This window comes from Cucurbita maxima, unplaced genomic scaffold (assembly GCF_002738345.1).
Source record: "Cucurbita maxima cultivar Rimu unplaced genomic scaffold, Cmax_1.0 Cma_Scf00015, whole genome shotgun sequence".
In the NCBI taxonomy this organism is placed as follows: domain Eukaryota; kingdom Viridiplantae; phylum Streptophyta; class Magnoliopsida; order Cucurbitales; family Cucurbitaceae; genus Cucurbita; species Cucurbita maxima.
The window spans coordinates 876,172-890,033 of record NW_019272031.1 but is presented as its reverse complement, the minus strand read 5'-3'; the positions used below and the strand labels follow the sequence as shown (position 1 = coordinate 890,033).

At 36.7% G+C, this 13,862-nt stretch overlaps 1 protein-coding gene across 1 annotated transcript; it reads right to left on the bottom strand.

Moving 5' to 3' along the window:
• Nucleotides 1-5,539: 5,539 nt before the first annotated feature.
• LOC111490029 (protein CLMP1-like) lies at nt 5,540-8,603 on the bottom strand. The gene has a single exon (XM_023138461.1). It carries the CDS (start codon nt 8,282-8,284, stop codon nt 5,972-5,974), a length of 2,313 nt encoding a protein of 770 aa, XP_022994229.1. The 5' UTR covers nt 8,285-8,603; the 3' UTR covers nt 5,540-5,971.
• Nucleotides 8,604-13,862: the final 5,259 nt, after the last annotated feature.

Here is a 13,862-nt window from a genome sequence, read left to right as displayed (position 1 = left end):
CCCCCTTTTTTTTTTTTTTTTTTTTTCATTTCTCTCTTTTTCCCCTCTCAATTAAATCTAAATTAGGCTAACTACATTCCCTCACAACGTTGGACTATGTTTTTTATTTTTAATTTTATTTTTATATTTTTCTTGAATATGACATTCTTTTCATTAAAAAGAAAAGAAAAGAAAAAAAAAAAAAACTTTTGAAGGGTCTCAATAAAATCCGACAAATTTAAAATTTTTGTACCGATCAAGTGTGGTGTTAGAAGACCGCTCATGCATTGAAATGTCTCATAATCGATACTCCTCAATGGTCCTTTGAGATTTCCTAAGTACGTGTGGTATTTGAGTAGCCGAGATAGATATATTAGGCTACTTCGAGATTCCATGGTTATCATCATAAAAGGACTGCAAGGCCTCCCGTTTAAAGGTGATTGTGGGTTTTACTTGGGGACCAACCTAACTTGGTTGGTTCAACACCTTATGTCTCTATTTTTGTGGGTTGAATCTAGGTGAAAGCATTTCCTCCTCGGCTGTCCCGTCTATAGAGTTTTCGGAAGCCAACCTTCAACTTCTTCGTGTATCGAGTGTCCTTCCCCTTGGTGGCTTGACTCAGCCTAAAATAATACTTAAGGTTACTAACTTGTGTTTGGGGTCTTAGGGACATCATAAGTCTTATCTTGAACATGTAACCCTAAAATCATTAAACCTTAAGAGTCTTAGAGACTTACTTACCTAGTCGTAACGGGCATCTCTCAAGCTTAGCTATTGAGATACGATGTTCTGATACTAATCTATCATGACCCAATTTTTTAGGCTTGTTGAAGCACGAATTGCAATTTGGGGCTAAAAATATAGTAAATTGTTTTGTGCTTTAAAAGAGAAAAAACCAATGACTTAAACGAGAAATTTTAAAACTTACATACATGTTTTAAGTTTGAATACATCGGAGAGAATGAAAAACAATTCTTACTTGAAAATATGTAAGAATGAGAGTATACAAAACTCAGTAGGTAGCCTACTTATAGACTCTTAATCGTGTCTATGGTGGATGCTAAGGTACTATACTTGTAATTTGATGAAGAGTTTAACACTGATTTCTGTTCTATGGACCTTGGTCCTAAGTCAAGGGTTATGAGTTAGATACTTGGGTCAATCTAGTGTCTAGCCTAGCTTATGCACTTGTATGATCCCTCATTCTTAGAAAGGTTTAAGGAAAATGGATCTTATCGGGCACAGTTCCACTCTATACGCAATACATAGCACTAACTCTATCCCTAAACTACTTCCCTTGGAAGACTTCTTAGGTCAAATGGTTGATGAACATCAAGAACTGAATCATCTTTACATCTTGCAAGAATCATGGGCTTGAGACAACCCGAGAAGGGATCCCACCTTGGTGGAAAAAAATATGAAACCATGACATCCTATGAGTAGGACATCCTTGTAACACCCAAACCTTGAGGAATAATAAAATACCTGATTTTTCGGTCTAAAGTTGAATTTTCCAAATTTTATTGAGAGCCAGTCGAATTTGAAAATGAGAATGAGGTGGAAGAAAAAATTGTTTAGAAGAAAATACAAAAACTATATATATATATATAAAAAGAAAGCAGAAAAAATTAAGATAAATCGGTCAAAGTCAAATCAAGGGGCAAACTAACTCCCTTGCCTAATTAAGGGTCTAGATGAGCCTCAAATCAGAGGGTAAAATATATATATATATATATGTAGTTCTATAGATTTTATAGAGAAAGTGAATTTTCTTTCAAATTTAAGAGGTTTTCTTAGAATTAAGTTCTAAATTTTTAATAGGTCTATATTAATGTTTTCTTGGAGTTGATTTGGACGGGAAGGCATTGTTTCGACAAACGTCAAGAATCTATNAGATTGTAAGTAAAAAAAAAAAAAAAAAAAAAAAAAAAGTTGAAGTCGTGTAACTCATCATTTCTGAAAAAAGGAAATGCAAGAAGGGAGAATTGACGACACGCTGCATGTTGTGCTCGACGGGTGAAGCACATTCAGCTTCAAGCATTAACACATGTACGAGTCGACCTCATTGGATCCATAGTTGACCTGAGGAATCATACGTAACCCGAGATTCACCTACCCAAACTCAAAAGTGTAACTTGACTCGAACTGTTGAACCGACCCACATGTGTGTTTTGATTTTGCATGTGAAAGTACACATAAGACCCTTTTTGCGCACGTGAGTGCACTATTTTCCTTTGGTCACTAGTTTTTTCATCCCAATTTTAATATTAATCCTAATTTTACTTGAATTAGGTCTTGCTAGAGAAATTTCAAAAATTTTAGAGCTCTTAACACGAAAAAGTTAGCTCAAGAAGACTCGCTCCATCAAAGTAAGTAACCACACATACTTTATTCAATTAATACTTTCGCTATGACGTGCTAGAATGAAAGTGGTTAGAAAATGCATGTTAAAGACTTCGGAAGGACATTTTTTGATGAGTATGTATTGTATGTATGTTATGATAAAACTATCTCTATATCCCTTGGTTGAGATTTATGAGAAACATGTTTCATGTATTATACCAAGTTAGAAAGAGAATATACATAACTAGAATATGTTAAGCCATATGAAAGAAATGTGACATTGTAGTGAGATTTTTTTATGAATGTGGTTTTATATGCTTTTTGTAGTGTTATAAAGAAGGATGAACTATTATGATATGTGCTCCGAGTGATTGATGGATGTTATCTCTCCATTGAGCTTGGTTGTTTGTATGTTTGCATAATATAATATGGGTTAGCTCAAGGTGTTTGACGGTGTGTTCTCCCTATGGAGCTTGTTTATCTGCACAAAGCTAGGGAACTAGAGTTAGGTGGGCTAAATGATGACCTAGGTGAGGATGCCTCCAGTAGACTGAGCACCTTCGGATCATGAGTGATGATCAGAGAATCTAGAACCTAATACTTCAAGATTAAGAAAGACTCGAGTAGTCAAGACATAACAACTTAATCCAAAAATCTGCGTTAAGTCACCTAGTTGCCTAGGAAACTAATTGACCTTCTCGGCTCTCAAATATGACTAAGGTGAAGTTTAAATTATGGATTACGTTCTTAGGTAATTAAAAGGAATATCTCCCTAGCAAAGCAACCATGAGAGTACTCAACTACGATTGAAGTTCTATAACTAGAGCAGTTTTACATGTTGACCCAGGTCAATCGTTTCCAATAGAACTTGCACCCTACAATCATGAGTGATAAGAGGTTTAGACTCGTGTGCATCCAAAGAGTAGTTTAGCCCAAAGAACTAACCTTGGATGTCCTAAAAACGAGATGAGATTTAAACCTCTTAGACGCCCCTAAGAACTTTGTAAACCACCACAACATCTTAATACAATTAAGGAAGCTTGATAGAACTCTGAAGTCAGTTGAGTTACTATTGAGTGTATGGTCAAGACAAGGATTATGTCGCAACCCCGTTAAATCGATTCTAAAGAGGGACTATGGACTACACTAGTAGTTAGCTCAAGGTAAGAACTCCTATGGAGTGTAGAAATGAGTCAAGGTTGACATCGTGACTCTGCAACTAGTCTAAAAAAGAAACTAGGGACTAGATGAATAGTTGTTAAGATGAGAACTCCTAATATGTATAAAAATGGGCCGAGGCTCGTAAACCTGCCTTGAGAGGGACCAAAGGACCACATGAGTAGGCCATGTGAGGAATTACCACTGTGTATAGAAATGGGTCAAGACCCTTAAACTCGCCTTGAGAGGGGACGAGGAACTACATGAGTTTGTAACATGAGAAACATATACTATGTATAGAAATATGTCAAAATCCATAAATCTACCTTGAGAGGGGCCAAGAAACTACATAAGTAGTAGAGAACATAAGGAACTACTATTGTATGATAGCAAACCTCCCTTGAAAAGGGCAAAGGTCTACATATGTAGAGAATAGGAAGAACCACTACCGTGGGTAAAATAAACCCGCCTTAATAGGAGATGAAAGATGGCATAAATAGATGATATTAGGAGAGGTGCCACCATCTTATGGGGTTATGATTAGGAAAATCTTGAACTAAGTTTGAACTTTTTAGGCCTAAGAAAAGCCTCTATGATTTAATAAAGTTTGGGTATACTTATATATTCACCCCTTTCTTCTTTCTTTTTTTTAAGATGTTTGAAGGCTACCAGTTGAAGTGAAAGAGTGTTTGAGAGCTGCATGGTCACAGAGAGGGTCGTTCTAGAGTGTAAATTTGTATTTGAGTTTTTTTTTTTAAATTTTTTTATTTTAATTGTATCTCGAACGCTTTTCATCGTTTGTAATAAATTTGAACAACACTATCTTATAACTGTATTTTACTATATATATATATATATATATATATATATATATATTATTATTATTTTTTTTTTTTTTTTGTTTGTCTTAATTTGATTTTAATTTTACTATATATTTTTTATTTTATTTTACTTTTATCTTTATTTATTGTTTTCTTTTGTCTTTTTAATCTCGATCGGGGTTTCAAAGCCTTGAAATTTAGGACGTGAAAATCCTACACGAAACATGCATAGGTTTCGAAGTCTTGAAATATAGGTCGTGAAAATCCTACAAGAAACATGCGTAGGTTTTGAAGTCTTGAAATTTAGGTCGTGAAAATCCTACAAGAAACATGCCTAGGACATCCCACCTTAGTGAGAAAAATATGTGATCATAATGCAATGCTTATTGGGAGGTCTAAAGTGACTTAGGGCATCAATATGAATAAAGTAGTACGACTTCGTTTGTGGCGTAGAGCACCATTTTAGGTTCATAAATTCATGGGGTCTAGTTGTATGGCCCATCATAAAGACTTAAATATGTATAAGTAGGAAGGACATTTAGTGAATTATTTTAAACCATCATGATTTTTGAGAAAAATATTCATTTAGGCCCTCAAAGTTTGGTAAATAGTCTAATATTTTTATATTCTCTTAAATATGAGTAATCTTTAACTTCCTAGGTCAATTTAAGTGATTCCCACAAGAAAATACCAGGATGGTTACTTATTCGGGCTTGGGTATGTTCCATAATAGTTGACTTTCAATCACTATTGGTATTTAGGGGGGAAGAACTAGCCATTGAAGGGTTAATTTTAAGAACACTGAGGTTGGATCAACTGTGCCATGGTGTGGGCGGTTCAGTTCAACCAACCACATCATCGTCTTCTTCCACGAGACAAACTAGTGCATGGATTTTCCAAAATTTTCTTCCTTCCTTTGTCTTCATTAAAGTGGTTAGAGAGCTCAACTTTCTTCATGTTGTTCTTCAAAAATCTTCCTTAAAACTCCTAGAAACTTAATGAAAGGGGGCTTGAGGGATGAATTTAAGTGTAAGACTCCAATTGAATTTCCAATTTTTCCTCGAAAGTAACTTCAAAGTGTGTAGGAACAAATTTGGCAGATGCAGAGCTCACGAGAGGGCTTACGACCATCACCCGAGTGTTTTCTTCGACATACTTGCGAAGGACGCCATCATCATTAATCGAGCAACAAACGCCTACATCTTAAATGGGGAGAAGGAGAAGAGAGAAAGTTCTCATAATAGGAACCACAGATCATCTCAACCATGAGAACTGCCTTAATCATGAATCTGAAGGGAAGCTTTTACACATTGTTATGAAAAGCCTAGCCTCACTCATAAAACAACCAACAACAAAATCTGACCACTACCAAAAAGTTATGAATCAGGCAAAACCAAAAGCAGTTCATTTCTTCAAGATATAAATCATCAATCTGGCACACAAATTATTTGATTACTTGTGAAGGGATGAAGAGAGTTACCACTCAGAATTCATAACCTGCCCCAATGAAATCTACACAACCGCTAACTGTGCCGGGATTCGACTACGTCGATCAAAAGCAGTCATCCTAATGCCTGGTTGAAACAATGTGATTTCTTTTCTTTGTTCGTTGTAATGAATTCTAGCAATCGGCTTCGGGTCATATAATGTGATACTGTCATTTCCGACAGCTACCTAGATGATGTGTGATCGACCTCCTTGACGATATCTTCCTTTTCTTGATTCACATTGCTGTTTATTGTTAAGCTTTCCTTATCATCGCCTTCGACAGCAGTTTCATTAGAACAATGATTCTTCAAAACAACTGAAATGTCAGCCTCGGAAGCTCCAGCAAGTCGAAAGCGATCTACAGCAGCATCAAGGTTCTTCTTCCAATCTCCAGTCCCTATTTTACATTCCACTTGCGACCTCTCAAAGAGCATGTTGCCCCAGAATAGATGGATTTGTGACTTCATCAGTGCTGCTTGCTCTGCAGCTTCATTCGGTGAAACCTCGAGCTGGCCACCTATTCCCTGCATTTCACTGTCTGCACTGCCAGGCTTTTTCTTTCGTCGCTTCGATAATTCTTCCCTCTTGCTTGCAGTTGGATCTTTTAGCTCCTTGGCCCTCAGCTCCTCTAATTTTTCCCACATCTCAGTAGCTACTTTCATTTTCTCCTCTGCACTGTCAAAAAGCTCAAGTGTTTCTGTAAAATCCCAAGATGAGAGATCTATTTTCTTAGCTAGTGCAAAAGACCAATGAAGTTTGGCCATTTCAAACTGCTGCTGACCAAGGGCCAATAGACCTTCATAAAAGTCAGGCTTGATCAAAAGAGCTTCTTCATATTTCTCTCTTGCTAGGGAGTACTTCTCCTTCACCCACTCATAAGCAGTTTGAAGCTGCTCTGCCACAATATCCTTTCCAGACGAGTCGTCTAGCGGAATGCGTTTCCTTGCAGCACACATGTGAACATTACCCCAGTTGAAGAAAGCTAAAGCAGCAACCTCCTGGAATTTAGATGCTGCCTTGTTAAAAAGATACTGAGCTTCTTCACTAGTTACCGTCTCCTCAAGAGCCTCGGAGCAGAGCTCCATTCCAAGCTCATGCAAGTCTATATGAGCATCTGGATCAATACCAACATGGGTTCGGAAAAGTTGCGCAAATTCAAATAACCAATCGTCCATCTCAACTTCCTTGCACTCAGGATCTTCGGAAGCTCCTGGTATCTCCTTCACAACTTCTTTATCTATCTTATCATTTTCAGAATCAGTAGCTTCTGCCACAGACTCCCCAAGAGGTGAAGCGTGCCCGCTGTCATCTCCCTTTAACTCTTCAATTCCTACAGGTTTCTCATCCGCTTCTTCCAACAAAGGTGGCTCTTGCTCAGGACTCACCTCTACAAGATGCAATCTAAGCATTCCAATTGAAGCAGGTTTATCTTCTTTGGGGTCCTTGAGAGAAAGGCTATCGGCACAAAGCTCCGCAAGTCTAAGCTCACTTGTACAGGTTATTGTCACCAGATCACCATCCGAATCCTTATACTTGATCAATAAAGATTTTGATGAAGGAAAGCGCTTGCTCACAATTTCTCTAAGGACTTTGAAGTTACAATTCACTGGCATCATAGCAAGCCTAATGTCATGGTCATAGACAAGCTTCAAAGGCCTCAACTGACTTTGGGCATGTGACAACAACGAAGAGAATGAACCTTCCTTCAGTTTATCTTCACATACATTAGGAGCCTTTGAAGATCCACTTGAAGGCTTCAAGACTACTTTAGGAAATTGCAATTTGGGTTCAGTTGGGCCATTATCAGTAGGTAGAACTCCTTGATGCTTATCCATTTTACTATTTAGCAGTCCAGTAGCACCCCCAACGGAGGCTGCTGCCTTCTTTTGAACCGGTCGGGCAGGCAAACATGGGCCTAACCCAGCAATGGGAGCACCAACAGCTGAGGCACCTAGAGCAGCAGGCGACGGGCGGCTCTGAAGGTCTTGTTGAGCCTCCTGGCGAGGACCCACAGCAGCCCTTAACCGCTGGGCAATGTCAAGAGCATCTCGATGGTTGGGATCGGCGACCAATAAGACCTGCACATCCTGCATCGCCATTTCATACTTCCCGATAGCCTCAAATGCCCGAGCCCTCCGAAGAAGAGCACGAACAAATAGAGGCTGGACCTGGAGGGCCATGGTACATTCAGCAATAACAGTGTCATAATCAATTGGTTTCATTTGCATCAAACAGGCCGCTCTATTGCTATGAAACACAGCTCGATCAGGGTGGGATTTGGGGGTAAGACGAATTGCACTTTCATACTGCTCAAGAGCACCAACATAATCCTTATTCTGAAACCTTTTATTCCCCTCCTCTTTCAACTCATGTGCTCTTTTCAAAAAGATAGAAGAATCCAGATCAACACCCCCATTAGCATTCGGAGTGGAATTAACAGCAGAAGAAGCATGATTGGAAGCACCTTTCTTCTTTCGAGTCCCAGATTTCCCCATATAGATAAAAGCGAAAACAAAACCCTTTGTCCCACTTCCCCACGCGGAAGATTCAAATGCCAAACAAGAAATTACAGAAACGAAAACGAAAGCTGAGAAATCGCAAAAAGTAGGCGGAAAACTTCAGGCATTAGAAGCAGAGAAGAGGAAAGAAACAAGCAAACTTACAGAAGCGAACTCCGAAAGTAGAGAATGTTGGATTGTTTGAGACGCCACGGTAAGGAATCGAAAATGAATTTGGAGAGCGAGAGGTGGAAGAAAGAAGGGAAAATTGTTGGGAAAAATGGAGCGAGGGAAAACCCTAGATTGAAGAGGAGGATGGGTTTGGATACAGGTGAGGTTTAATCATCTAATGTGGGTCCTTCCTCCTTGGCCGTCGGATCAAACAAACTAACCATTTCATCCACACTTTCCCACTTGTAAGGGTAAAAGGTTCTAAGCTCCCTATTTTTCTCGCTTAAAAGAGGTCAAAGGAATTTGATTTCACTTGTGATCGGATTAGTGGACTACCATAGACTTTTTTCGTGGTGGTGTAGAAAGCGAATTTGGAAGTAGGCCTCCTCGCTTTCCAGAGCTATTCCCAGCTCACACTAGGGTGGAGGTGTCGTGAAGATTTAGGAGAGTGAGGAGTACCGTGTGAACCGAGAGTGCGCAAAAGGAAAAGAACCTACTTTTTCTCTTAAGTATAAGACTATTACATACATGTCATTTCAAAATTTTAAAGTCTTGGAAAAATATTTTTAAAGTCTCTGAAAAATATTTCAAATATTTTACATTGAAATTTAATAAACTTGAATAAATGTAACAAACTGTTTGAGGGATACGTCATCTGTTCACCAGAGTGGAACCAGGTCTCAATGGCTTGAGTTCCACTTTTCATCTCATGATGCCTTCTTGAAAATCTTGTACTCACGGAGGGGAAACTAATGACACAACATCTAATTTGGAGAATAGGAGAATGATTTAGTTTCTAAAACTCAACCATATTAAGCTCAAATAACTTCAAAAAAAAAAAAAAAATCTTGAGGTCTAGCCTCTTTCAACTCTCGATTTGTGGATTTGTAGGAACAAATCTTATTATATTTAGTTGAGGGTTCGAAGAAGAACAAATAAAAAGTGAGTTACATTCACAATTTTTGATGAAGGAAAGAAAGGGAAAGAAAGAAAGGGAAATTGCCCCCCATAGCTTCAATGGAAAAGTGGGGAGTTGGACTTCACTCTGAAAGATAGGTTTCTTACTTCATTTTATCATTCCACTTGAGCGATTCGAATCCAATCGGAGAATACACAGTGGTTCGAATCTGGTATGCTCGAACTCTTTTCTACTAGTTTCAACTCTTCAGAAGCGCTAAGATTAGTATGACTATCTCTTATCTAGTTTAAATTCTTATGACTAAGTTTAAATTATTTTATGCAAAATTAAATGAGTCAATTCGCAGGTAGAATTCTAATTTATGATGGTTGGACTTTTTAGACATAATTAAATTTTAGGATTAAGTTTAAATTATTTTATGCAAAATTAGATGAGTCAATTCCCATGGTAGAATTCTAATTTATGATTGTTGGACTTTTTAGACATAATTAAATTTCAGAAAGCAGCGATAAGCTAGCATCAAAAAGTTGTAGTAGCTTCGGCCTAAGCCTACAAAATAAGTGACCCTACTATCAGCTCATACGGAAGACTTGTCTTATGTATGATGACACGTGCCCAGTAGCCCTTGCACGTGTCATGTATGTTGATATGATGTACTATGATGACGTAATATGTTATAATGATGTGATTTGCTATGATGTTATGATATGTTATAATGATGATGCATTATGACATGATTACCTGAGATGTATGATGATGATAAGAGATAGTATGATGATACCTCCTATTACGATGATATGCTTGTATGACATGTCATGTTGAATTATTATAATGAAAGGTTTTCTGATACACAACTCTTAAGTGATGTTATGAATGATGAATGTATGAAAGCTATTGCATGCATGTTACTAGGGTAATATGTGAAGGATGTGTGGAGTTGTGTAGCATTGATGATTTAAGATGAAAAGTATAGGACCTCATGCATATTGTATGTTCATTTACATTAGGATACTTTCCATTTTATGATGAATACAGACGTGTGCATTATGATGATGATCATCATCATGCTTTGCATGATATACAAGGGTTTTTTTGTATCTTCGGACGTCCAACTACAGCCAACTAGTCTGACCATGCAGGCCTAGGGGTTGTGCGATCCAGCTTGGTGGGCTCATGCTCATACGTGTGAGTCGTGTGTAGGGAAGTATGACACATCCTATTTGTCCGGGCTATAGACCACCTCTATGATGATTTTAAATGATAGGTCCCTAATCATGATTACATGTGTTTCATTCCCTGACCCCAATAGTGGGATCAATTATCGAGTCTTTCTTAAATTACTCAAAATCATGTGCTACTTTTATATTTTAGGTAAAGGTAAGACACCTCTGTACGGTTGATGGCGGCATCACAATTAAAGACAATGAAACTTACATAGGGTAGTTGCATTTAATTTCGTAGATTTTAGGTTAGTATATAGGGTATTAATATTTTTACATTTACCTATGTTGATTTTAATATTTCCTTTGTATAGTTTTAAGACCCTTTCTTAAACATATGAAGTCATGACATTGTTCTATGGAGTTATTTTAAATAAAAGTTTCCGCCTAAGAAGTTACATCATGCATATGATAACAACTTTAGGTTATTAGAACTACTCCTTTAATAGAGGGAAATATAAATAAATTTTAAAGACCGTAATTTTCTAAGGGCCTACAGTCTACATGCATGACATAACTTCTTTATGCGAAAACATTCATTTAAAATGACTTCATAAAACAATGTCATGGACTTGTACATTTACGAAAGGGTCTTAAAACAATACAAAAGGAATATTCAAAGTAATGAAAATAAAACCAATGAAAATATTAAAATAACAATGCTCTATACTAACCTAATATCTACAAAAATAAAGATAACTATCCTAAATAGGTTTCATGGTCTTTGTTGTGATGCCATGATCAACCCTACAAAGATACGTTGCCTTTACCTAAAATATAATAGTAGCACATACTTAATTATTTTAAGAAATACTCAGTAATTGACTCCACTATTAGAGTCGGAGAATGCAAATACATGCAATTGTGAATAACATTTAAAGCCATAGTCTCTTAGGTGGCCTCGAGTCTGAACAAAATGAATGTGTAGTACTTCTCTACACACGACCCACACGTGTGAACGTGGACCCACCAGGCATGCTCGCACACCTTCTGGGCATGCATGGTCGGGCTAGTTGACAATAGTTGGATGCCTAGAGGTACAATGATCGTCGTGTATCATGCTAAGCATGATAGTTATTATCATCATAGTGTACGCGTCCATACTTATCATAAAAAGGAAAGTATCTCGATGTAAGTGAACATACAATAGGCCTGAGGTCCTACACTTTTTGTCTTTAACATTTATGCGACACAACCTCATACATTCCTCACATATTACCATAGATAACATGCATTCATAAGCTTTCATACATTACATCATTCACAACAGTACTTAGGGGTTGTGCGTCAGAAAACTCTTCATTGTCATATATGTCGTAGCATGTCATACATTTCATTGCCAAGAATGTTCATGTCATAGTGCAACATGGCATCTCAGACATACATATCATCGTAACATGAGGTATCATCATAATGTATCATATCGTCATACATCTCATGTCATCTTAATATATCACCTCATCATTATATATTCTAACATCATAACATATCATATCATCATGATGTAACCTATCATCATAACATAACATAACATGCCATCATAACACATCATAATAAACACATGACACGTGTACGAGCCACTAGGCATGTGTCATCATACATAAAATAATTCTTCCGACCGAGCTAATAGTACAATCATTTACTTGGTTTGCCTAGGTCGAAGCTACTACGATCCTTTGATGTTAGCTTAACGCTTCTCTCTGAAATTTAATTCTACATGGGGAGTCCAACCATCATAAATTAGAATTCTACCTTGGGAATTGACTCACCTCATTTTTCATAAAATAATGTAAACTTGATTTCAAAAATTTAAACTAGCTAAAAGATAGTTAGACTAACTTTAAACGCTTCCGAATAGTTGAAACTAGTAGGAAAAGGTCTAAGCGTATCAAACCTAAACTGGATCAGCTAAAATGATGACATGGAATAGTCAGAAAATGTATTTTTCGAACCGTTCAAATGGGATGAAAGGAAGCAAGAACCTCCCTTTCAATGGAGCCCTAGCTCCCCACTATTAAACACAAGTAATGTGAGACAACTTCTTTTTTTTTTTTTTTTTTTTTTGTTATTACATCATGTGTGCAATAATCTTGGAATTACTTAGATATTTCTTCCTCGTCTTATCCTTTTGTTTTTACTTAGTTTCTTTAGCCGATGATTTTGTAAAGATTGGCCTAATTTTTGTAAAATAATTTAAATTTATTCCAAATAATTTAAATGAACGATATCTAATTTGGTATAAAATAGTTTAAACTTTAATTTAAAAAATTTAAATTAGCTAAAATATATTAACCTTAAATGCGAGTTAAAGCTAGTAAGAAAGGGTCCAAGCATATCAGACCTAAGTTGAATCATCCAAAATGTTGGCCTAGAACTATAAAAAAAAAATGTATTCTCTGACAGATTTCAAACCATTTAAGTGGGATGAAAGGAAGCAAGGACGTACCTTCCTACCTCCCCAATTTTCAACCTAAGCAATACGGACAATGTCTTTTCTTTCCTCGATTATTACATAAATAAATGAATGATTGGGCACTCCATTGCTATCAATAACATATAAACAAACAACACTATCACTGTTTTCTTCTTTGGGTTATAAAGGTTGTGTTTTTTTTTTCTTTACTCTACACCACTTTCGCTGTACAAAAAGGGCAAAAATAATTGTCCTTTCAAGCACCCTAATTTTTTAAACCGGTTTATTAAACAACATTTTCCCGTCCGATATGAATTATTTTATTGGTTATTTTTAATTTCATATTCTATAATCTATAATGTCAACATGATATTCCATTACATGACATATCTCATCGTAACAACGCATCATAACATAATAAACATAACAATCATAAGGTACGACACATGCAAGGGTCATAGGGCACATGTCATTCATACTTCAAATGATTCATGTCACCCAAACAATAGAAAAACCACCTACTTGAGTCGCTTAAATTGAACTCGCTAAATTATACTTGGAGCTAGTCCAATTCTGTCCATTGAAATTCAAGTCAACCTACACAAGTTCACAACATTGGATTAGAACATGTTGAGCGGCATAACTTACTTAATATCATTATTAAAAATCTAATTTAGCTTTTGACACCTTAATTTGGCCAAATAGTGCTCGTTTTTATCTTAATTGTCTTTGTGTTAAGAATGAGAACCAAAAGTCCGTATCCAAAGTACAATATTCATTAATAGATAAAAGATGCCAACTAACTTCTAAAAACAAGAGATAATATACTGCAACCAACTCCCGAAAGTAAGA